We start from the raw sequence: 26601 nt of genomic DNA on the forward strand, positions 1-26601 counted from the left end.
ATTCCACACATCAGCCTTTTGAGCTCTCTCAGTTCTGTATGCTTGAGGAAGGCTGTACACACTGTTTGAAAGGTGATCTATGTATTTCTGTAGTGACCTAATGATGCTCTTTGTTTTGCTTTATATTACTTTCCTTATAATTACGCAGTCATACACAATTTGTTATTTACTTTTTTGACTGGTGCTGAACATGGAGTTGAGAGATTCATGAATCTGTAAATCATAGCTCCAAGATCTTGCTCCTGAACAGTAATGATATGCTGAGAGCCTCTTATTGCACATATGAGTTCAGGATTGTTTTTTCCCATTTATTTATGCTGAATTTCATTTGACATTTTATTACCCAGTCATTAAGTTTTGTAAGGTGCTAGCAGTCATGTCTGGGTTGGATAGGTTTCCATGCTGGGAATTGGGTTTGTGCAAATACAGCCCAATAACATGCCATATATACTGCAGAAGAATGTACTTCCCGTTAAAGCCATCCTTTAGGGTTCATGTCACAGCCTGAGTTGCCTTGGCTTATTGTCTTTGGAATGAATGACTTTGCAAGAACTTAGAAGAGGTGGGCAGGTGTTCTAGAGACACTTCATTAATTAGGATTAAGTAGATCAGGTCCTTGACTACAAGAAAGACAGTGAGGTGCTGGAGTGTGTCCAGAGAAAGGCAGTGGAGCTGGGGAAGGGTCTGGAGCACGAGTCTGATGAGCTGCTGAGGGAGCTGGACATGTTTAGCCTGGAGAAGAGGAGGCTCAGGGGAGACCTTACGGCTCCCTACAACTGCCTGAAAGGAGGTTGTAATGAACCGGGGGTCATTCTCTTCTCCCAGGTAACAAGAGACGGCATGAGAGGAAACGGGCTGAAGTTGTACCAGGGGAGGTTTAGATTGGATATAGGGAGACATTTCTTCACTGAAAGGGTTAGAAAGCATTGGAAGAGGCTGCCAAGGATGGTGGTGGAATCACCATCTCTGAAAGTGTTCAAAAAACCCATGTGAATACGGGGACATGGTTTAGTGGTGAACATGGTGGTGGTGCTGGGTTGATGGTTGGACTTGACAATCCTGAAGATCTTTTCCAGCCTTAACGATTCCGTGATTCTGTGTCTTGAAGCCAGTTGACCAAGATTTAGAGGATCCATGCAGGAGAGCTGTTTGCTGAAAATGCTAATGAAGTTTTGGATGTCTTGTCCCTCAACTGGGTGCTTCAGGGTTCCTTTTATGTATGTCCTTGGTCCTCTGGCCAGGAAGGTCAGTATGTATATTTGATTTGATTCTGAGGTTGTTGCACTGCATAAGACAAGGAGGAAACACTTGGTCTGCTTGGTACAGCCAGGCCTGGGGAGCTGAAGCAGTAAGGTCTCTGTCACCTGCTAAGGTGTCCTGAAGAGGTCAACAGGATACTCATGTTATGAGCATGATGGATTCTCCTTCCCAGTTATTATACCTTAATTTCTGAAATCCAGCATTTCCCTGATGCTGAAAGGGATGAGAACAAAAGCTGCTCTTTTTGGATTGCTTTATACACAGTAACTTGTTAGTGGGAAGCAGGCTTTTAAAAAAGCTCCTGCTACATGGGGATAATGTTTTCCAAAGTTAATGAATTAATCTACAATGAGTACTTCATTATGTAAAATGTTAAGGTTCATTTATTCCGTGTATAGGGAACCTAAAGACAGGTGTGAGGGTATTTAAATTCATAAACTCATCAAAGGAACTAATTAATTACATGTTCAGAGAGAAGTAAATCTATGCCTTAGGTCTCTCCTTCCTTTCCCTGGGGAAAAAAGGTTGCAGAGAAATAATAGTGTATTTCTAAAAGCACTGATCTTGAATATTTTTTCATATTGTTATGCAAGACCACTGCATGTTTCATACTCACTTTAGTGCTTTTCTGCTTAAATGGCCAGATTTTATCCACTTCAGAATGTTCCTGCACATATACAGCTTATAGACAATATATTTCCCTGTTTGAAAGGTACCTGCTTTGGAATTTAAATGACTCTTGACAGGTCTTCTGAGAAACTGAGTAGCCTGGAGGACTCTATTAGGATAATGGTATCGCTGATGATGGTGATGATGGAAGTCCTAGGAGATGTTTCAGTATTATCATTTCCACGTTACTATGCTTGCTTGCCTTTTAGCATTTAATAATTCAGAATAATCTTTTGAAGTGACTTCATTTCCAAGAAGTTTTTTTGGCTCTGCAGTTTGAAGATGTCAGTTTGGTTGTACTGTTCATTTGAGTAAATGAGGTTTTTTTTCCTTTTGTTTTGGTTTGTTAACCACAAACACTTTTGTGTCCTCCATAAATTCATCACTGTGTAACTTCAAAAATAATTCTTAATTTTTGAGAACTTTTCCTACAGAATTCTTCTTGAATTTCATCTTTAGTACTTACAGAAGATAAGGTACCTTCTTCTCTTCCGACTGCCTTTTAATCTAGATGAATAATCTTGTCTCATAATTTCACTGATACAGGCTGGGTTTTTTTAACATATAAGTGCCATAGGACTTCAGCCTGTATCAGTTTTATGAGCCACTCTACACATATGTAGAGAGATGGTGTTTCAGTCCCCAAATCTTAACAACACAAGTCAGAGAGCGATAAATTGATTATTGGCACATACAGGCATAGACCTCTCAGCCTGTTATGCTGTTCCCTTGCTGAGGCACTTTTAGCATCTAATGAAGTCTGTGTAAATAATCTCTAGGCTTTATTATGAATTTCTTTACACTTCATTTTTGTGCATTCACCCTTATTCTAAATTGAACTTCCAGTTTTAGTTCACTTACTTATCCTTACTGACAGTGCATTTGTTATTGTTAATTGTTGTCTTCAGAGGTAATGGACGTTTCATCTGTGCCCTGCTCCTGGGAGCCAGGGAGCTGATGCATTCCCAGTAACTTTGCCTGGGTGCTGCTACCTGTGGACTCTCCTGTCATAGTCCTAAGGATGTTTCTGAGCGTGGGAAGAGCTGCATCTCAATGCCCACCCATAGCATAAAGGGTGAAGTGGCTTCCATTGCCTGAACTCTGTCTGCTCTTGTGCTACCCCCTTCTTTGTCACTGCAGAAAGCAAGTTTCTAGAACTCTGCCTACTTTTAGCGGAATATAATTCTCTTTTTCTAAGAAAGGAAAAAAGGCATATTCAAGATCAGCGAGCAGAGTCTGTCTCCTGTCTTGAGTTGTTTTTTTCTGTCGTTCTGCATGTTTAAAGCACTTCAAAGCTGTTATAGTGTTCTTATGAGATGTTGCCTACCAAGAGACTTCTTGTTTTGAAATTTCTATCAGGCAATGGATTGACAAAATAAACAAATGGGTTGAGGGGACATTTAGTTTTCGTATGTTATGATCAAGCTGTATGTTTTCCAAAAGCTCTGACATAGAATCATAGAATGGTTGGGTTGGAAGGGTCCTTAAGAAGCCACAGCTCTCACAGGGAATATCCCCCGGGCTGCTGGAGGATCCCTGCTCCAGCAGGGTCTCTCCAGGGCTACTGGAGGGGATCCCTGCTCTAGACCTGCAGCCCCTCCTGCTCTCCTTGGAATGGGCTGCCCAGAGAAGTGGTGGACTCACTGTCCCTGGAGGTGTTTAGGGAAAGATGTGGCACTTGGTGTTCTGGTCTAGTTGATGTGATGGTGTTCAGTCATAGGTTGGACTCTATGAACTCAGAGGCCTTTTCCAATTTAATTCATTCTGTGATTCCTCCTTGTCCTACACCCCTCGGGGTCCCTGTGCTGCTATTGGATTGTATGAAGCTCTTCTGGAAAGAAGCAGCAGTTCAGCCTAAAATCTTCTGCTGTTTTCCATCTTGTGTGACATTGTGTTGCCAGTTACCTGTAGACTACCTTGGAATCCAAACTTCTCTGACGTCCTGGCATCAGTAGAACACTTTTTAAATGTTTCCTTGCTGCTGAGTTTGAGACCACTGTAGTTGTGATGCACCTTTTGAAAAGTGTTTTTGATTTTGTCACCTGGATCAGGCCACTGGTTGTTGTATAGCACAGCATTCCATGGAACAGGAGCTGTCCCCTGCCACCTCTTCCATCAGTGCTTAGTCAGTGGGTTGTAGATCTACATGTTTAACTCCATGAATGCACTTTCCCTCATTCAGATATGAAGTTGTGTGGGATTCTTCTGTACAGCGTGCTGGGAAAGTGGCTAATGAAGTTAAATTGACAATTTACTTAACATTTGAGAGGAGAGAGGAAATGCCGGTAAGAGATTTTGCTCTGTTGTGACAGCAGTGACTGGGATTTTGGAAAGGCAAGCTGTGTTTTTTGCAGTTACCATGGAAAAAGTGTTGGTCATGTGCTGTTACCATGGAAATATTCAACGTGGATTCTAGAAATTAGGAAAATTTCTGGACAGAGTAGAAAGACAATTATTCTTTTTATAGTACAAGACTGCTCAAGCTGTTTAGCAGTAGGGATGGATGAAAGAAAACTGTGGGGGATTCAGCATCTTCATGTCTTTAAACTTCATGAGAAAAAATAAAACTTATGAAGTCTCAAAAAATACAAGTATCAATAATTTAAAACTTCTGGTGAACTGTTTCATTGATGCTTAGTGTTTTTTTTCTGCCATCATTAAGTTCTGTGAGTGCCACAGAACTGAGACAGAAAGTTGATCACTACAGTGGTTACCTTAGACTTCCCTTTCATCCTGAAGCAGCACAAATGTCTCCTTTGCTATAAAATCTCCTTTTTCAGGTACAATTTAGAGATTCAAAATTTCTTCTTCCTAGAGAAAATGTTTAAACTATTGTCTTCTTTTTTCCACGTAGAAAATGAACTGGAGTTTTAAAAGATGAAGTAATTAAGAAAGGCATTAGTTGTATGTCTGTGATGTTCTTTTAGGTATTATCTATTCCTTTCTCAAAGAAAAGAAAGCTCATGCCTTATAAAAATGGAAAATCTGAGTAATGCCATGCAGTTTTTTATGCTTCGTTCTTTTCGTGTTTTAATTTGCAATTTTATGCACCAATCAGTGTCAATTTTACTTCTAAATATAGAACTAGTGAAAATCATTCATCAAGAAAAGAATATTTTTCCTCCATTAAAACTTTTAATTTTCATTAAAAAGAACTGGATTTCAAAGCCTGCAATCAAATGTATTTATGATGAGTTTTGTTGGCAACCTGTGTTGAACTTTTCAGTGTATTATTATTGCCTCAAATCTTAGGCTTTATTAATAAGTATGTTTGCTTTAATATCAGTTGGCTTTTAAAGGATGCTGAGGAGGGGTTTGGTGCCTTAATTCTTGTGCAAGTTAGAAAAAACCTACTATTCCATGCAAAATTCACAGTAATGCTGCATAGCATGGGCAGGGCGTTCTCACCTGCCTGTCCTGCTCTCCCTCAGGAACTGATACCACAGGATATTCAGTGCTAAGGTGCATTTTAAAACTAGTTAGTGAAGGAAACTGGAAGTAAAAGAATATGGGAGCACTGCCTTTGTTTTCTTATCTGGATACCTGTGAAGTTGGATCTTAATGAAGCAAAACCATTTCATGCTCCATGGTTTCTTCTTTTGAGGAATGTATCCTCAACATGCCCAGATCTGAGTTCAACCATGGAATTGGAATGTGGCATTAGCAAATATAATTTGATAGGAGCGATTTAGGAAATGTGTTTGGGTTTTGGGTAATAATTTGGTGTTTCCCATATGTTTAACTATATGTGTCTGCTGCGATTTTTGTTGTATTTAATTGGTGGTTTTGATTGCAGTTGCTCTGCACAGCATAAACCAACAAAGTTCTGCTCTTCTCTAGACTTTGGAAGCAAATCTAAATAGTAAAAAACAGTGAATCTGGTTTTAATGTATGTTAAGGCTTCCTTATTTTGATTTTCCTATTATTCTGATGCTTTTGATTCAGCAGTAATTTTCACACACTTTAATGGTTTGTGCTTAGAGTGTTGCCTTGGTTGGATTGAGAACCCCAAATATGCTGCTGTGTCTTTGTTTAGCTTCAGGTTACACAAGGTTGTTGGCAATAACAGGTCCTATTAAGTAATGTTGTCTCTTATTGCTTTACTATCTGCCAGTACCCAGACTGATAGTAAATACCAAGCTAAGGACCAAGTAATTCCTCTAAGGACACCCATTCCTGTTAAGCTTTTTGTTGACTTTTTCAGTGTAAACCTTAGTTCTGGCTTTATTATATGTAAGGAATATTTCATTTATTTTTGCATCAGCAGGTGTACAGAAACATGACTTCTCTGTTCTCTGTTATTTTCCACAATATATACTTGAAAAAGGAATCCTCATACCAGAAATGAGTTTAAAGATCCTAAGCAGCTGAGCGGGTACTGCCATGGAAAACCACAATGTCTTTCTTTTATTTTAATATTGTAAGTGTTAAAACTAATTTTATATTAGTAACTCTGACATCTCTGTTGTGATATTTCAAATGCTGTTGCCATCCTTTCCTGTGATCTTCCCGAATTTTTGGTGTATTCTTGTTTGATTATTTTTGGCTTCTAGGGAAAAACCAACGAAATAATCTTTGGTTTGCCTTTTTTTGTATAAAATGTTAATATTGCTTTCTGTGTCTTTTCTCTCCCTTTGATAATACAAATGTAGATTCATTGGAACAAAACATGGCATTAGACAAGCCAAAGTAATTCCATTTATTCTGTTTCCAGATGGAATCAGTGTTACTGGACTTCCTCTCTCCAGCCCTTTTCGGCAGGTTGTCAAACCAAGAGTGGAGACTAAAGCTCTGAATCCACAGGAAAGCAGCAAAGTTGGTGACTTCAGTCACGTGAAGGTAAGGGGATGACATCAAACCGAGGAAAGCTGTGGTTTCCATTGTACTGTGTGTGTTGTGTGATTAAAAAAGAAAGCTTTCCTTGTCTCATAAATATTTCCCTTTGAGTTTTTTTTGGTGTGTGTGTGTTTTTTTTTTTCATCATAGCTTGGTGTTCTGTCTTTGGATTGTTTTATTGGAACAAACAAACAAAAGAGGCAAAGAAAGATGAGGCCAGCAGTGGAAATTGCAGAGCTGGTTATCAGTGTGGTGTACTCAGGGAACTTGTCAGTTCATCTCATGTGGCTTTCTTGTGCTATTTACTCTGTAGGAAGGTGCTTCTGTGTGAATCCTTGGGTTTCTTAGCGTTTTCTTGGCCTTTTAGTGATGTTCGTGTAAGTAATAAAAGAGAATAGTTGAGAGAGTCAAAGGAGAAGTAAATAAAAGTAGCAGGATGAAAGGACACTTCTGTAGGTGGAAGCTGCACTGTGCTTACAGAGAGGCTGCCCTGGACTAAAGCTGCTCTTTGCTTTTCTCTTGAAGATCTCACCTGTTCTTACCTCTTGAAGGTGTAAACTTGTTGTTTCGAGCAATGAAATGTTTAGCTTCATACTTATTTACATTGATTATTTACAGTTCTACTGATCAATAAACAGATAAAATGATTATTTTTAAACGACGTTACTCTCGGACCATTAGCACTGCTAATCCATCATCATTTGATTCTGCAGCAGACAAAGCAGGATTGCAGCACTGGAAAGATGTTCAAAAATTAATAAAGCCTTTCCTTGCATTTTATGACATAGCCAGGTATTTCCTAATTGTTTATAAATGTAAATCAGCGGGACTGAGGAAACAGTCTGATATTTAAGTGGGTAAAATGCCCAGCATTGATGTTTAAGTTTAGAACTTTGTGCAGAATGTCTGACCTATAGACACTTCTGAGACATGGCAGCAAGGGGAATATTATTCCAAAAGAGGACTAAAAATATAGAAATGCAGAACTTTGCAGCAAATACATGAAAAAAAAGCACCTTTTGGTTCACTTTTTGCTTGTCAGCCAGTTGTCCTGGCAACCAAAAAATTGCAGGTTCCCAGTGATCCATGTGATGGTACTACAAGGATGTGGGGGGGCTGTAAAGCAAAACCTTGGTTTTTAACAGTGTGTAGTAAAACACTGTGGTGGGAATGCAAATGCTGGATCCTGTTGGTATGAATGAGTTTTGGTTTAATTAATTGGTATTTTGTGATGGAAGGACCGTGCAGGTGGTCAGAATTATGTCAGTAGACAATACACTCTCCAATATCATCCAAGGGTTCTTTGATCTGAGTGCTGAGCCCAGTGTGTGTGACTGATGTACAGCACCCAGAGGAGATGATTTATAGAAGGGGAAAAATAAAAATCTGGGTATTTAAACAGCCAACAGGATAAAGTTCTGGAGGAAGTCTACAAAATTAAATTTTTAATTACTTAAATTATTATCATTGTGATGATTTATTTGAGGACAACAGCCATGATAGGAAAAACATGATTTATATTTTTCCAATATTTAGAAGATTGGTATATTGTAGATGGGAGAGAGAAAACCACAGTGAGTTATCACTATCTGTAATTTACTGTTGTGGCTCATTCCGTTTTAACAAATGTCCATTTCTGTAGCTTCCCTTTCTGTTTACCACATTAATACTTTCATAAATAATAACTTTGTCCCAGTTAAACTACTATAAACCAGTGATTTGATCTACTTGGATAAAAAATACCTCTGGAGTTCAAAACTATTTAGTTTTGATCTTAGAAGTGTTTTTTGATTCACTGGACTATCCACATATTTAAGTCTCTGTGTACATGGCCATAGTGAGTAGTGGGCAAATGACCAGAAAAAAATACCTGTCATAACTGAAGAGATGCATTTGTCTTTTTTGGTGACTGCATTACACCTGACCCACTAATTCTGTGATACTGTGGTTTATCCAGCTTTTCCCCTGCTGTTTACTCCTTCTCTGTAATACTATTTATTTCTACTTGTGACTTCTCTCTGTTCTGACAGGGCTCTTTAGTAGGAAGCAATGTAAGAACCACCAGTAGTATAAAATGAAAGCTAGATAAATTCCAAATCTTAGAATCAGACAGTTATTGTAAACAATCCAGTCAATTAAGCATTTAAAGATACAATTGGAATGTGTTGTGGTCCAGTTTTCTTGTCAGTGTTCTGAGGAATTTATGAATGTGTGTTCATTGTCAAATGCTTTTGCTCAGTTCAGAACATTGTCGTCTGAAATGAAGCGAGCTGGGATAGGTACATGTGAGATCATCCAAGGTTCCCTTTGACCCTGAGTCTCAAAATATGTGATGTTTATGAATCTTTTTGACTTCCCTAGAACCTCTTTAAAAGATCGTTCAGCTTCTCACTCTTGCCGCAGAACAATTCAGCACTTTTGGGCTGTTGCCTGTGTCCCTCACGGTGCCTTTTGGGACGATTGCTGGGCTGTGTTTGAAGGTTTATCTTGTGATACTGATGCCAATTAGGGTGGTTTGACAAGAACTAATGTAAGAAGCAAGTGGGAGTTTTTCAGTTAAGAAACAAGATTGGTCTTAAACAATTTGTATATGTGGTGAAAATGCTCTCTGTCATTTATTCATGATTTAGCAATAGGTGTCTGGTGTGAATATTCAGGAGTAGCAGTTATTTTTCAATCCTGCTTGCTGTGCATAAGCTCGTCTTCAAATAAAAGTGAAATTCTGCAAATGAAAATGAATGTAAATCAATGCTTCTCATGTTGCTGATTCTGAAATGTCCTTGTTCAGATATTTATAAGTCTCATACTTAGACGTTCCCTCCCTACTTGTTTGCCTTACAATTTTCGTGCCTCAGCCTTGGATATTGCCAGGATTGCAGTCGAACTTCTCTGCAATCTCCGTTTTCAATTTTGCCGCAGGCTGTCTTCTAATAAACCGGCCCCTGGCTTCTGGAAATGACTGTACAATGAGCTCATAAATTCAGTGTAAAAATTGCTTTATGACCTCATCATAAAGCTTGCTTATACCCTCAAGCTGAATAGAATATCACAGCGTAATGTTGTGTTCAGATCCCCTTTTCTGCTTTTCACTGCTGGGCAGTTGTGCTAAGCCTTGTCTAAACCCCTTGTAGGTGCATCTGTATGAAATGCTCTGCATTGCTGTGGTTATACTGGTGTGTGAAAGAGTCTGTTTTGAGGCTGAATCTGTTACTTTTTGAGTAACACTGCAGTGTGTTTAAATATTCAACCATTCTATGTCTTAATGCAAAAGCTGCAGTGAGAAATTTAAACAGATGTCATCATCTCTCAGCAAACACTGTGTCATTTTTAACCCGGGGAATTCTGTACTGGTTTTCATGCCTGGAAACTGAGATGATGTGGTGTAATCTGGTTTTCTCAGTGATGGAAGAAACATACTTGTACTCCATTCCACATATTATGGGCTTGAGGCTCAGAGGTCAGTCTGATCCATGGAAATTTGGTCCTTACAGTCACAGTGATGGTAATTCATTGGTAGTCTCTTTTTGCCACAAAGTGAAAAGCAGAATTGCTCATCAGGGTATCTCAGTTCAATGTAATATCCCTGGTTTCTTTGGAACAAATCTGGGATTAAGAAATGCTGCTTAACACCAGCTGGACAAATGACCAAATCAAGAGCCGAAATGAACAAGTCTTTTATCTGGATGAAGAAAACTTGGAAAGCATGTTGTGGGTTTTTTAAAATCTCGGTCTAAGCTGTTAAACACAGGCAGTGATTACTGGCCAGTTGTGTGGCAGACAGGGCTAGTTTATAATTTATAATGGATTTGGCTGACTTATTTATTTGCTTTGAAACTTCTGTGCACAGGAGCCCTTTCCTCTGCACACTGAATGTGAGCTGTAATTCTGGAGATTCAGCTGCAGAAACTGGGGAGGTTTAAGTACTCTCATAAAAGTGCTCTGTTCCTGCACTATCAGTAAATGATAGGAAGTGTTAAAGTACAGTATATAGAGCTAATTTAATTTAATACACTGTCTTTAATGTATCTTTTCTGATGTAGTCAGCAGTGTATTAAGATGAGATACAGGCCTTAATTGGATTTTTTTCTGTTCAGTTCTCAGGCTCTGGTCTTCTATATGAAAATATGCTGTTAATGGGGATAAATTTTATATTGTTGATGCTTTAAGCTCAAACTCCTTTTACTCATAAACCTGATATCTATTCTATGTTTAATCCCTTAAACAGAAGAAGCTGGATTTTTTTTTTATTTTTATTTTTATTTAAATTTTTTTTTAAAATAATTCTGGATGCTGCTGAAGTTAGTGTGGACATTCAGTCTAGGGAGCACAATTGAAATTTAGATTCCTTCTTTTGGTTGGCTAAATGTGAATCCAGGAATGAGATCTTAAGCACAGGCATATAACCCAGGTGAGATGTTCTACTTCCACACTGTCCTATTTTGGAATTCAGTACTATGCTTGTGAATTTTGTGGCCCTGAGTTCTCCTTCAGTATTAAACACATCAAGTCTTATATCTGTCTCTGTTTCCCTAATAACTTTCAAGATGGTAAAAGAGAAGATGAAAAATCCCAAGCAAAGCTCTTTGACTTCCAAAGCTGATTTTTATCAAAATAATATATATATCAATTTTTATAATTGGTGTTTGTGATAAGAGTACCAGAAAGCCATTCACATTTCCTGAAGCGTGCTCAAATTGAGCCATGAGCCACATCAAACTTTGCCAGGTCAGCAAGGTATTTTTTTCTTGCCTTTCTGGCCAAAAATTGCAGTTTCCTTTGAGATAAAGTGGATTATAAAAATAGAGTGGCTCTGCAAAAACGAGAGAAAGATGGATTTTTGGCAGTGGGTACCTGTCTGGCAAAATTTGATTATGATCTGGATTTGGATGAAAGCCAGCAATTTTTGAGTAGTCTGGGTCTAAATGCTTTTAACTTTCCTTCCTGCCTGGTTCCGCATTGCTTACCTTCCTTTAAGTGTTTGAGTTCTAGAAATAATTGAGTATGCCACAGAATTTCTCACCAAACCTCTTCCTCTCCTCTTCTATGAATTGTTCCATCAAGAAATGAGCACTCTGTTGTGCTCTAGAGAGGACTGTAATTTAGAACACAAAGAAAATATTTTACTAAGGCTATTCTATACAGCTACGGGGAAAAAATACCACTACCCCTTGGATTTGAATAAATTCACTTAATTCATCTTGTCTGGTATTTTACATTCAGTATTATCACTGTAGTATCTGAATTTCAATTCAATGCATTTTATAACTTGAAGTGCTTCCTATTTTTCCCATTTTCCCATTTTATGCAACATTAAAAATTTTGTCAAGTATTGATAGAAAAGTTTTTGATAGATTCACTGTCTGTCTGTCAGAAACAATTTTTTCTCTGGACTTTTTTTCACGGTCACTCAGAAAACTAGCGATGATACCCTGCTTATAACCAAAGAAATGGCTCATCAAGGGTAGTTGCAGCAGGTACAGTCTCCTATACAAGCCACACCTCATCTCTCTTGTCTAAAGATGAACCAAGAAAAATGAAAGTTGACATCAACACAATAAACAGAACTTGTGTGATCAGCAGTAGGTGGTTATATCCATAATGACCTTAAGATAAGAAAGAAAAAAAATCTTAATACTGATGTAGGAGGGAGTTGGATATATAGAAAGTGAGGGGAAAAAAGGAGGGGAAGGTTAAATTATGGAGAAATAGTAAAGATGGGCTTGTGTGAAGACTTGCTGAGGGGGAACTTGAAGAGGAGGGAGGGTTGGAGCAAACATTTAGAACAGGGTGATGAAAGTCCAGTCAGCTCTGTAAGAAATTTTAAGAATAGTTAGAAACTGAGATATTTGTCTGAATGGGATTGTATGGGATGATCCATTTCCTCCCAGTGCTCTTCCAGAGGACAGAGATCCCCTGCAGCCTGGAGCTCTCAGGATGTAACATGCTGTGTGTCACAAATTCAGAATACCTCTGTATATAATATATGTGTATATATATAGAGATATATTATACTTCAACATTGTTCTTGCATGTTCAGTTTCCTCTGTTGCTGAGGACAGAGGAGGTGGGTCACACACTGGGTGTGGTTCAAAGACCACTCTTTATTTCAGGTGCTGTAGTTCCTTCTTTCTCCTCTGTGTACATTTACTCTGCTCGTGTTGTGGATCCTCTGGCAGTTGAGATGCTGCAGGAATCCTCAGGATTGCTTCTGCCAGATGGAGAATGTTTCAGCACCCAGAGTTAGGTGTGTGGTTGATCAGGCCTCTGAAGACCTGCTCTACTCATTAGACTTAGTTCACAATGATGAACTGCCTTTTGTTGGTACTCAGCCTCCCTGCTCACACTTTGGATTTGGTCTGAATGTCCAATTTAAAGTAGTTTTTCATCTCTGCAGGTGGACTCTGGTTCATTGTACGTGTTCCTAAAATGACAGTGTGTTGTCCAGGTCTGAATCAGAAGCCCTGTAGCACATCGATTATTGTGCTTAGCTACAGCTAATAAACCTCTTCTTTCAGCACTGCCTGTTTTATTCATAGTGCAGTACTTGGTCTGCATCTCTTCCAGTTCTTAACTCACTCATATTCAGTCATATCAGGTTCTGGATGCACTGAGCTCAACTATGTTTCTGAAAAAAGCTCTAGGCAAGATTTAAAACATCTGATTTACTCTTAAGCACAGAAAATCTTACTCTGCAACACAAGAATTCTTCCAGAGTGATTTACCTGAAAATGTGAATGAGACTTGCTTTCTGTTGTAACTAGAGATTCTTTCAAGCATTTGATATCTAGATTTCCATTATAGTAAAAATTCTGGATATAGAACTTTAGGACCAAATGTACTCCCAGAATTCATCCTTACAAAGATCTGTGCAGTATTTTCATCCATTTCACTTGAGTATTGATAAACATAGAATTTTACCATGCTCATTTTTATCAGACTCATGATGATAATTTCAAGTGTTTTAGCTTAAGCAGAAGTGTGGAGGAAAGCAGCTGCTCTTCCAGTATCAGAGAAAATTCTATTCAAATCTTAAGATCTATGCAGAGAAGAAAATACTACACAGTCTAAGATTAGAGTTCCCATGCAATGTATATCTTGCTCCAAACAGTTGGAGAAAAGCTGCAAGTGTATTAAGAATGATTTTATGGATTTGGGTTATTCTTTTCTGTAAAGTAAAATTGTGAATACAAGGGATAGATGGAATCATGCTTTTTGTTTCATTCTGAAACTAATGTTCTTTCATATTTTCCAAATTCTGTTGCTACTTAGTATGCCCCAAAATGGCCCTCAAATTGAGTATCTGTACATTCTGTGCAGTGGCTTTGCATTTGTCAGTTGTTCCACATATATTTGGTAAAATCTGTGGCTGCATTTTCACTTTTAGCAGATATTCAAATCTTAATCTTTTTAAATGTGCTGTAATACAATCAATATTCTAAGAACTTGCTTGAACAAACTTTGCTCTCCCATGATTGAACTTGTGCAGTTCCACAGGTGCCTTAGCAATGCTAAGGGCCTTCCATCTGCAATTTTTCAGCTTGCCTTTCCTTCATTGCTGAATTCACCCTTTTCTTCCTCCATTTGCTCTCTTTTCACCTTGTCGGTTTTATTTTATAACTCTGTACTAAGATATCTTCACCCTTTTCCTCATAACTTAGTTTTATAACTTCAGAGCCTGGTAGATAACACAGTAAGTAAATCACATAAATAAATACTGCTCATTGTATCTCTTCCCTTACTGTTTTGCCCCTGAGAACAAGGGAGACTACTTTGTTCTCGCTCTGGGAAGCTGCTACCTGGAGGAAATAATTCTTCTGAGTGATTCAGTCGGAAATGTAAGTTTACATGTGAACATACATTGCATTTCCTTGGACTTAGATCCTAATATTGATGTTGTATCACTGTTATAAATCTTCCCCTGAAACAATGACAAATGGCCTCCCTCAAAAAATCATCCTGGTGTGATTGGCTTTAACCATATCAGCTCGTGAACAGGCATTTAGGATCAAATTGATTGTTCCTCGGAAGAGTAGTTTGTGAGGGAGGAGCTGTGCTCTCCAAATCATGGGAAATGGACCGTTACTCCCTAAATGTAATAACAGGAATTGCATCCTTACCACCTTCCCTCACATCCAAACCCAGCTGGTTAGGCTTTAATTTCATTACCACTGTTTGCCACTAGTAGCTCCATCCCAGTTGTGTTCATTTATTATGAGTGATAATTAATAGCTGTTGCTATCAGCACATTTATTTACACTTCTGGTTGCCTTGAATAAATGGAAGAAGATGTGGATAAGAAAGGGTGATTTAGGTTCTTTTTCCTCTCTTTGAAGCAATTGTTCTGCTCACTAAAATTTAGTTCTTAGGTTATGAAACAGTCAAGTTCAAAATGGAAAGATCTAGAAATTTACTGCTGAAGTTGGCTTCAACCTCGTGTTCCATTTTTGCTTAGATATTGCACATGCTGCATATGATAATATTTTCATGCCAAATGTTTGATGGAACTTTTTTGAAATCTGTAAATTTTATCAATTTAATCATTTTCTGTGGTCTTTTAACCGCAGAGACTCAGTACATTGATAAATAATGAAGAACAGATTTACAGAAGGCTGAGAGAAACACTATGTACCATAATTTTTTCCTCTCAACTTGAGAATAAATAAATCTTCAAGCAAGTCCAGTTTCTTAATTTCTCAAATAACATTTTTCTTGAAACGTTTTCTTCATCTTAGAGACAGATCATAGTTATGCTTGGAGGTTTGCTCTGTTTTTTGGGCAACTAGCCAAAGGAGATAAAGACCATCTTGATTAAAAAAAAAAAAAATAGAATTTTAAGACTGTGAATCTTCTGTTTAGGTAAAGTGGCATTTTTAGTAGCTGCCTTACCCAGGAGTGTGAGAAAAGAGAATGAAGTTTAGTAATTTATTGCTGTGAGGACTTCAAAAGAGTAGGTCAAGTGTGCTGGTTTTACTCAGAAGGAATTGGAAGTGCAGAATGTGATGGCTGTAATTGATGCCAAGGCATTTTTGAAAGGGCACATCAGAATCTGGTTTACCAACTTGTTTCACCAAGGGAAACGACTGGATAATCATCCCAGCGAGCTCCACATTTGCTATTTATGGGTAAACCAGGTTTTAAATGTCATAGTTGGCAATTTTTTAGTAAGATTGTTTGTCAGAGGGATTGCTTAAGAGAATTCCAGTTTATTTATGGACGTGTTTAAGGCTTTCTACTGCTATCAGTGAAAACAGGCATAAAATCCCAAGCTGTAATGGAGGCTTTATTCTTGGTTTAGTACTGAGAATGATATGCTAAATTCATCTTTGATCAGTGTTAGAGGCTGACTCTTTATTAGGCTGAGCAGGACAAAATTGAGTTTAAAATACTTAAATTTTCAAGAAATGAAAATTATCTAAAATTGTCAAAAGTAGCAAAGAGGAAGATCCTTGTATGACAAAGAGGAAAAAACCCCGAGACTTATATAAATGAAGGTTTTAATATTGTGTTACATGAAATCTACTCATATTTTTGGGCTATTTTATGCAATTGATTTCTAGGGAATGTCATTAAACTGCTGATCTTGCTGTATATTGCAGTGACTGATGATGTGGAAGAGGAATTAATGAAAAAAATTCTTATATGAAGACAGGAAAATGCAAGAATTTGGGGCTGTTGATCAAATAGAGTGTAATTTCCCAGATTTTTCTTTATGATTCATTTAGACCTGATTTTCCGTAGGTGTAATCTTATAGTAAATTAAATCCCTAATGTTACTGTGTTTAAATGGAATAAAAATCATGTTCTCTGGTAGTAGAAGATAAAAAGTGCTATGAATATTACATGGGGGAAATTGATCCTTTGCACTGGTAAATGTTTGTGCCTGGAATATTTTCTGTGCCACTTGACTTGGAGATCTGGAGTTTGATGATCTATTTGTATAAATATTGCTGTTAAGTGACTTGGATGTGCTTCAACTGTCTGTAACCATTAAGCACAGTGATGATAATACATCATACTCTGCAATTAGATGGGTAAGAGTGGAGAACTCACAATGACTTGCTGATTTTAAAACTGGGACTCTTAAAACATATTATTGGTTTAGCTGAAATGGGTGTGCGAAGAGGAAAAGACAAATGACAGGAAGCAATTAAAATGTTTTTTTTTAATAAAGTGATTCTTGGGAGCAAAGAAGCTTCTAGATTGCTTCATGGCAGTAGCTAAGCTACTGTGTCTAAATTTTATTAAGTTTACTTTCAGTTGTGTTAGATCTTTGTATCAAATGACCAGCAAAGTGAGCAATACATTTCAAGTACTGTAGAAGTGACTTTATTAGGATTAAGTAATTCCATAAAACTCCACTCATTTTTGGCTGGACACGACGCAAATGCAAGTAATAGACAGTTTTATTACAATTGCTGCCATTTGATACAGCAACTGACAGTCCAGAACAAGGAGTCAATGACTTGCCCAAGATCACACTGCCCAAGATGGGCAGTCGGGAATGTTCTCACTATAACCACCAAGTGCTCTGTACTGTGACGAGGGGGAGGAACAGGTGATGTAATCCTGGTTTTAGGAACATGAAAAAATAGTCTAAAATCCTACATTTTTCGCTGCTGGGGAAACTCAACATGAGTTTCTTCTCTGCCCAGCACCTCGAGCCTTTTACCAAAAGGCATTTCTGGGTTTTGTCCTTTGCCCAATGGTTGTTGCCTGCGGGCAATTTTCTGTTTGCTTTAATTCTTCCATGTTTTCTTCATATGTCTTTCTCCCTCTTGCTTGGTCAGTGCAGTGCTGTGGTCAGTCTAAACCCTCTTCCTGAGTTTATCTGATTGCTTGGTAGCTACTTATAGACTTATATAGACTTATAGACACTTATATAGACTAAAGGTGCTCCATAGGCTAGAATGGTGGTGTGGGGGGGAAATAGCTACAAATGGAAACCAAATGAGTTGAAATACAAAAAGACAGAATGTTATCCAGATGCTGCTGGTCTATTCTCATAGAACAGATCAGAGAAACTCATAGAATTCTCATTCTTCACTCGGCTTGGTGGAAAACTTCCTACTGATGATCCGTCTAATCTGATCCCAGTAAGTTTACCCCTGAGGTTCCAGCAGCAAGCCAAGAACTCTGAGCTGAAACATGCATTTTTGGAAGTTATCCAGTTTTATTAAAATATTTCAGTGGCAGAAAACTTTCTCCATCCTTAGAGCAGGTCCTTTAATGGTGGCACAGCCGTGCCTTTCAAAAGTGCACTTTACCATTAGCCCTGATTTGTCCACCTGCAATTTGCACCACTGGGCTTTGAAGCAAGTAAAGGTCCTCTTGCCCTAGGTATCTTTTCTCTCTACTTATCGTAAGTGAGATAATGTGGGACCAATTATTTTTTTAGAGTTTTATTCTGAACTTTTGTGTGGGACAGAGATGTCAAATTCCAAAGGAAGGAGGATGCTCCCTTTCCGGCACTATCATACAGCTCAGTGATGATTGGCCCCAAAGTGCTGGTTTTGCTATTCAGGCTGTATCTCCGTAAAGTTTTAAAGTTTTACGAATTATAATGAACATTTTTTTTAATGTTTCAGTTTTGAAACCGACCTTTTGGGTTTCCTTTGTGGTGGTGCTGTCATGCCACTATAGTGCATAACTTCACCCAGACAATTTTTCAGCCACAAAAGAAGTAAAATGGTTTGATTGAATTGTCGCTGTTCTTTGTACCTGGTCTCCAAGTGTGGGTTATGATCTCCCAGTCTAGATGGAACGGAGTTGAAATGGTGGGTGATCCTTAGATTTTTAACTGAAAAAGTAATAAAAGTAATAATAATTTTATTATCGTGTTCTGTGCCACTTAATTCAGCGGATGTTCCTCAGAGTGATTGTTGTCCAAATTCAGAGAAGTCAATTGAGGAAAAGAAAAGGCTTGTCCCCAAATTTGAGCAGTTATAACCCTGGAATTCACTGAATAATAACTTTTACTGTGATTTCTGTGGAGGAAGAAAATCCAAACAACCTGATTCTCAGGTGATTGTGTAGTGGCAGCTCTGCTCACCTGACCTCCTTTGTGAGAGCCACTTTGTGACAAGTCCCCGATGTAGAAGGTAACACAGTATGTGGACATTCTGTCTTTATATCCTGTATACAGGGGAACTTGTTTCCCCTTGAAAATGAGACATTGTGACATAAATATGTGCAAACCAACATGTTATCTCTCTGCACTGTGCAGGGTCAAGTTGCACCAGGGGAGGTTCAGGCTGGATATTAGGAAAAACTTCTTCACTGAAAGCGTGGTCAAGCATTGGAGCAGACTGGCCAGGGAAGTGGTGGAGTCACCAGATGGTTCAAAAAACAGCTGGATGTGGCATTTCATGATATGATTTAGTGGGTGTGGTGGTGGTTGGTCAAGGGCTGGACTTGATGATCTTGGAGGTCTTTTCCAGCCTTAATGATTCTGTAATTCTTTACAGGCTCATGTCCCTGCAAATAATAACCAAAAAGTAAAAACTTACTGCAATCTCCATGGTGAAGGAAGGTTTAATTGCCTTCAAAAGAGTTAGAAAGTTTTTCTGCCTTTCTCAGAAAAGAGAGGAAACTACTTGGTAACTGCTCAGTTTGCTTTCCCTGGATTTTATAGAAGTGGAACTTGATTTTGGAAACCAAATCCTTCATGTTAGAGGGTTCGGAAAACAATGGAAAATGCCCTTTGTAAACTTGGTCTCTGAGGCAAGAAAAGCTTTTTTTGAGAAGGAGTTTAGAAGAAAAATTTGGAATGCAGCAAACTGAGGAGCTGCTCGTCCTTGCACTCAAATAGTTAAAGTCTCCAGCACAGCGAAACACTTCATTAAGACTTTGTCAGCCAGGCTGAAGTGTTGGCCTTGGACTAACCTAAACAAATGTGATGGATTGGCTCTGGAGCAGTGTGTAGCTACATTGCAACACAATTTCACAGCTTCTCTAAAATCTTTTCTTTTCCCCCCTTTTTCCCCCTTTCCTGTATTCACCCTTTGAAGGAAGGTACAGATTATTTTGATCATTTAGTTCCTATGTTTTAAAAATTTATTCCTTTACATTTACATTTACTGTTTGGAGTTATGGTGAGTCTTTTATTTTTCCAACCCTTAAATAAGCCTTGAATTTTAACTCATCACACAGCATAAACTGCAATTTTTCATACTTCCCTCTCTGCGTGACCAGCTCGCTAGTTTACATTTTATTGCTGCTTTATGAATTTGGAAAATCTTAAAGAATAGCAGCAGATTTGAAACTGTTTTCCATATTATCCTCTGTGTAGTGGAAATGAATTTCCTTGCAGATTTGTCTGTTCAGGGTTTTGTTCAGGCTCTGTTTGATTTGAAAGCAATTAAATGAAAAATAGACACTACAGGTTCAGATTCTCTGCAGGTTTCTCTGCAGCGTTTATACTTGGGGAGTAGGTTTGGATCTGGAGTGGCTGCCTGGAGTGGTGGAGAATATCAAATGTGTGTTTTCAATACTGGACATGAAAAGCCCTGGGTTCCGAGCTGAGATTTTTCTAGGGAATTCTGAATTGAAAGGAATATGGATTGAGTGAAGTCTACTGTTAAATGAATTTTCAGGTGAAGAGATGAGGGCTATCTGTATGTCTGCTGTATAATATATTCCATATTTCTATAATACCTTTTTTTCAGTAAGAGAAACAGGGACCAGAACTGACACGACAGGAAGACTAAGAAAGGCTTTCCTGGTTGTTGTCATACAAATCTGGTTATAGTTTACATTTTACTCCATATTTGACTCCACAGTTTCTAATTAGAGTAATGCTTTGTCTAGGATGAGGCAAGGATGCCTCTGTATCATGAACTAACAGCGTCAGGATGATGCTTCTCATCTGCTCTCTGTATTCAGTTCAGGTCCTCTTTTGCTAGGTGCTTATCCCTGCTTTAGCCAGGTGAACTCAGGAGCAATCAGTGTGAATAACTATGACTGCAAAGAAAATAAACAGGAAAAACACTGCAATCTGAGGATTTCTGATTGCCTTTTCCTTTATATCCCGTGACAATGCCCAAGTTCTTTAAAATAATTGTGATTGCTACTGGGTTCTTTTTTCCTTTTTTTTTTTTCCCTTCCCTTTCTCAGGAATTTCCCTAATTGCCTGCCAGTGCCACTTCCTTAGGTCTTACTGTCACTTTATGATCATATAATCTACTGCAGATTGCTACCTTACATCTTTAATAAATATTCAGGGCACAGAGTGAAAACAAATCTATGACCTCCTGGAAAGAATTAAGATTTCTCTGCAGCTAGAGGTTTTAAGCAGTAATATAAACAAAATTATTTAGCTGCAAGTAAACAGAAGTGAATTGTCAACATCCCCCCCATTGATTGCATCGTTTTCCTCGATTGCTTCTAGGTAGGTTTTCACCTTTCCTTTACTGTTTCACTCAGGAACGTGGAAGAAGAGGTTATGGCTCTGAAACTTCTATAGTTGTGTATCACTGCTGTGACACCAATGTCCTGTTAAAGTGTCAGCATTGTCCCTGCCCCCATGGGCACCTGTGCCCGTCTGTGTCTCCAGCCTTCCGAGGGCATCTTGTTGGAGCTGACGTGTGTCAGCGCTCGCTCTTGGAAATGGAGGGGTGCACCTGCTCTGAAATTATTTCAAGAGGACATTTCAGTGTTGTGGCAGCCTTGGCAAGTGTTAAATGTGTTAATCCTTATGTCCTACAAAAACTTGTGTGCTAGTTGGATAGAATTCAGCTTACATTATCACAGCATCCCAGAAACTTCTGGTGGTTTTTTTTTTTCCTTTTTCATCCTTTTTTTTCTTTGACTGGAATCTGAACCTTCTTTTAAAGAAATCTTATTGAAAGTCAAGCCTTTTAATATGCTACCAAAACAAATTTCCCCACTTTTCCTCATGAAGAGCTTTATTTTAAATCGATTTTTATTTTCCATTAATAAACAGTTTAAGATAAAGCTGAGTTCAAGTCCAAAAATAATTAATGACAACTAGAGAATACATGTGTAAATTAACTCATTTGTTGGGCTACAGGGTATCCACGACTGAGAGTTCATGCTATTTAAAAAACCAAAATCTTAAAGGATACCTAAATTCCCTGTGATTTGTAACCTGGAGATTACCTGCCCTACAACCAACTCGTGATAGATTTTGAAGAGAGGACTAGAAAAATGACTGTTTGAAATTGGAAAGATTTGCTGCCTACATGGAACTGCACCTTATCTTATTTATAAAAGTTAAGAAATTGAAGTGTAATCCTTACGTATTTAATATTGTAAGGAAGGAATTTAGACCTGATCTTAACACAAATCCCTACTATTAATGTAATATCCCAAGGTGGATAGTTTTGTGAATGGCAAACTTAGGTCATAAATACATGCAAATGATTCATCTGGATGATTTCATATTCTGTTGAAATTCTGTTCATATTCTGGTTTATGTTCATGTACCACATACAGGAGTATGTATTTTAAATAAAATGGCTTGCGTGTGCCTGGGAGTACAGGAGGTTTGAACCACAAAATGGGGGGGGAAATTCCAGAAATATCAGAGAACAGAGATGTTCTTTAGCAGACATGTCTGTGTTTCTGTTGAAAATACTTTATCTATTGGGTGTTGAATAATGGTAATGGAAAAGACCGATGAGGCCTTTATGAGTTTCTACACTTCTAAGACTTCAAAAAACCCGAAGAAAATAACGCAGCAAACCAATTTGGGAATAGTCAGACTACATAATACAGAAAAGTGTTCAGGAAGATTATTTTTCTTAGATTCCATTATAGAAGAGAAGTGAAATGGCTCAATTTATTTAGTACCCAGACTAAACCTGTAAGCCCAAGGAGCTTACACTTGCCTCAGTGATTCCCCTTAGTGATTTGAATGTTTGTAAGATCAATCATATAAAAATGAAACAACAGAGTCTGCAGGAAGAAAACCCCAAAGCAAGCGAGGCTTTGTGAGCACACAGGAGGTAGAGTTGAGTGAGTACAAATGTTTAGGTGTGGAGCAGAGATGTTTGGAGCTGCTTATTTTTGAGGGATATTAATGAAGGCTGCCTGGTTACTAAGCTGAGATTGGTGGTTGATGAGGCCTTCATGTTCTCTTGCTGTGTCCTTTCCTTTTGTCATGTAATTCTGTGGCATATTCCCTGGAAAACTCTACTACTTTCATTACATACACATATCAGTGCTTTTAGTGTTCTAGTCTAAGGCTGAGGTTCTGAGCCACAGAAGCTACAAACGACTTGGAAGCTGCAAGGTAAAGTTAATTCATTCAGCATTATGAAACACAATTCAAGCTGATTAATGCCAGTTAAGATTGTATACAAGTAGGTAGATTTAAAAAAAGAGAACTATAACTTCAGCATTATGAAAAACAATTTAAAACTGATTAATGCCAGTTAAAATTGTATAGAAGTAGGTAGATTTTAAAAAAGAAAAATATAACTTGCTTTTATAAATGAAACTGAAGATATTTCTGTCTCCCTTGATTTATATTTAGAAAAAAACCACCGTGACTGTTCTACTACTTTCAGCTGTCATTTTTGTCAGTTCTTAATTTACTTCTTTCTAAACAAGTTTACAAATTTGTTCATTTAAAATGGAAAGTTGACTGCTGCTGTTTTTGTTTAACACAGGCTTGAAAATGTGCTACTTTTGAAGATGCTTATTTAGGTGAAAGCTGAAGTCAAGCATTTGAGTGTGTTTACTTTCAGAAATCTGTTTCGGTTGCTGCCTGACTGGGTCTTCCAGTGTTCTTATTGACTGGTTTTAACTTGAAAGGGAATTAAAAGCACCCACTGTTATTTGTTTAACGAATGTGGGGCTATTTTATTTCCACTGAGTAAGAGATGGCATGAAGTTATATGTGTAGTTATATATTGTTGTAGAAAGGTTCTTCTTACTTTCTCCTGAGAAGATTGATGAATCCTCACCCTCTACAAGTTCTGAGAACTGAATTTTCACCCTCAGGTTTTGTGCTGAATGTTCTGATTATGAAAGCTGACATGGCACGCAGGGATTGGGATGTGGCAGTTGAATGAAGTTTAGTAACTCTACCTTGTCAAGAGGGAATTTCTTGTTACAACAGGCTACCATGAGTAGGCTGGTAGTAGGGGCAGTTGCTGGGAGTGGTTCAGCTTGAATAAAGCAGGAAAGGGATTTTGAGTAGATTTTTCCCTTATTATAAAAGTGGACTTTAAGGGTTGACTTCTGATACCTGTTCTGTCTTGACAGAAATATTTCTGAGGACAGCAGAAGACCTTTACCACTGTCATTTTAACACAGTTTAACACAGCCATTTTGGATCAAAGGTCTCGTTTAGCCCAATTGAGGGCAGTACACTCTTTTAGGAGACTACTTTTCCATACTAGTGTGAGTTGCTCCATACCATTTTTCATCTAAGAACTTCAAGGTCAAAGTGCTGAATAGGAAAAAATGGAAAGATATTTTTCAGAATCAGTGTGTTCTTGTTTTATATCATTTTTGTTTTTCTCTTGAGTGATCTGCAGCATTCCTGTGGCATTTTTCACCAGTACATGAAAAGGTCTCGAGAATATATGATGCCAGTTATATTCTGCATCATAGTCATCGCTATCAGGGTGGAAAACATGAGTACAAGTACAGAACTATTTGAACTTTCAGGTTCTGATTCATTAAGGAAAATTAGTAGTTGCATTAGAGTGATATTGACTGAATCAGTCTCACAGAATGGTTGAGGTTGGAAGGCACCTCTGGAAGTCTTTTAGTGCCATCCTTTATTGTTTCACAGGCAAAGAGAAAGTACACCTTACATGGCTAAGCCAGGAATTTAGTATTAGTACAGTTGAAATCTTAACCTTTTAATCATTATTAGTCCAGACCTAATCTTTACAGGAGGAATAATGATACAATTGGGATTATTACACACTGAATTCTTAGCACTAGGAAAAAGGGTAGGAACTATGTCCACTCTCCCACTGCTCTGAGGTTGGTCTCTTCCCAGTGCTGGTGAAGTCTCAGCTATGGGTGGCCTTCATGGGGAGGAATGTGCCATAGGAGGTTTCTTTTCTAGGATACACTTTCTAATGTGTTTTTACACCTTGCTTTCTCTCCATTGGCCTGCAGTTCCATGTAACATCCAAAACAGGCATCTTTTTGATGTTATTTGTTCTCTTTGTTAGCCCTGAATAGGGTTTTTCTTCCAGCTGCATTTCTTTGTCTGGCTGTTGATCAGTGATTTCCAGCCTTTGGGGTTTCCAGTGTCCAGTGTGTCCCGTCTCTAATCATGCCAGGCCTGTACAGCTCTGCTGCAACCACCTCTCAAAGGGTCTCTCATCAGGCAAGGCCTGTGTTTCTTTACACCACATCATTATTATATTCATAAATGTCTTATTCTCCATAGATTGTGTCTTACAACTCTGTGTGTAAAACTGTGATTGTGCAAGTAAAACAAATTGGACATAGTATCATGATCAACTGGATAAATTTTTGTGGCAGTTATAGCTCGTAAAATAAAGTTGCAGCCAGGTCAATCAGAGCAAACTGCACAAACCTCAGTCCTGAGGCCTTGTGAGCTCAATATGATGCACCAGAAATACAAATTCTGGCCCTTTTCTCCCAGGGCACTGTGGTGTTCCAGGACTGTCCAGCTTGGATTTGTTTTAAGTGATGAGTACGTGAGGGAAGTGGATATGAGTTCCAGTCTCTTCTCTAATGAATATTCACCAACGGAATAGGAAATGATTCTGTGGCACTCTGGAATATTAATGAAAGAGAATAGAGGAATTTAGTTACTATTCCTTGGGAAAGATTGGGTCTTTTCCCCCTGCAATTTATCAAATAGTTGTGTATACTTATTGTTGTCAGGAATTGGTTGTATTACCCTTGAAAACCAAAACTGATACCTTTGGGGGTGAACTGCTTTCTAGAAAACAGTGAATAGTGGCTAAATTATTAATAGTATGATTTATGGAAAGAAAACTTAAGCAGAAATTGTTGACCTGTGTAGTATGTTCAGAATAATTCTACTTTAATGAGTGTGGAATCAGAGCAGTTTCTTCTGGTGAAACTTCTAAATGCAGTGGATTTTAGGTTTCGGCAACAGCCTTTCCCATTTTATGCAGTGAATAGCAGAAAGTTCTTCCCTAAATGGAATGTAACAGTGCCTTCCACAAGAAAATAGGAAATAGTTGTTCTCTCTGAGCTTGTCAGCTGTTTTGCTTATGGGATAGTTGAAGTGTTTTGTTACTGCTTTGAAGAAAAATGGTAGCAGCTGAAGTAATAGTTCATGTTCTCTACATGTGATTCTTTGTGAATATATTTAATAACAGAAGAGATATTGGACTGGAAGTTGAGGTAGTATTAGTGATTATTAAAAACAGCAATATGAATTAATTGTCTAACTGATCAAATATGCACATTTGTTTCCTATGAAGTTGATTACACCTGTTGAAAAACTTAAATAAGTGTAGTATTACATGGAATCTTTTTATTCAAGAAGGAAGGAAAGACATAAGTGTGTTTATAATTTGTGTACAATAACTGCCTTTTTCTTAATGTAACAGTTTTTGGCTGAATAAAATCATTGAATGGTTTGGGTTGGAAGGGACCTTAAAGATCATCTAGTTCCAATGCCTCATTTGAGGAATTTTTTGTACTACCTTAATCTCCAATCAGGTATTGTTCTTACAGCATGTCTGGATTAAGGAAAAATGTTGCCTGGAATAATATGGTATTTCCCTTGTTGCTCCTCTTTTATAGATATGCAATGTATTACAGTCTTGTCACTGACTCTATTATGTGAAGGGGTGGAGGGTGAATAATGATGGGAATATTTGTTGTGAGTTTGGGGAAGGGGGAAAA

General features: G+C 38.0%; 1 protein-coding gene across 10 annotated transcripts in view; it reads left to right on the top strand.

Moving 5' to 3' along the window:
* Nucleotides 1-26601, top strand: part of TRAPPC9 (trafficking protein particle complex 9) — a 469416-nt gene that overhangs the window by 84389 nt on the left and 358426 nt on the right. For all 10 annotated transcript variants that reach the window (XM_032687378.1, XM_032687405.1, XM_032687433.1 and 7 more), the window contains one exon: nt 6644-6768. In XM_032687378.1, the coding sequence (XP_032543269.1) occupies nt 6644-6768 (125 nt within the window). The remainder of the gene's footprint in view (nt 1-6643; nt 6769-26601) is intronic.

Source organism: Chiroxiphia lanceolata, chromosome 1 (assembly GCF_009829145.1).
Source record: "Chiroxiphia lanceolata isolate bChiLan1 chromosome 1, bChiLan1.pri, whole genome shotgun sequence".
Taxonomy (NCBI): Eukaryota; Metazoa; Chordata; class Aves; order Passeriformes; family Pipridae; genus Chiroxiphia; species Chiroxiphia lanceolata.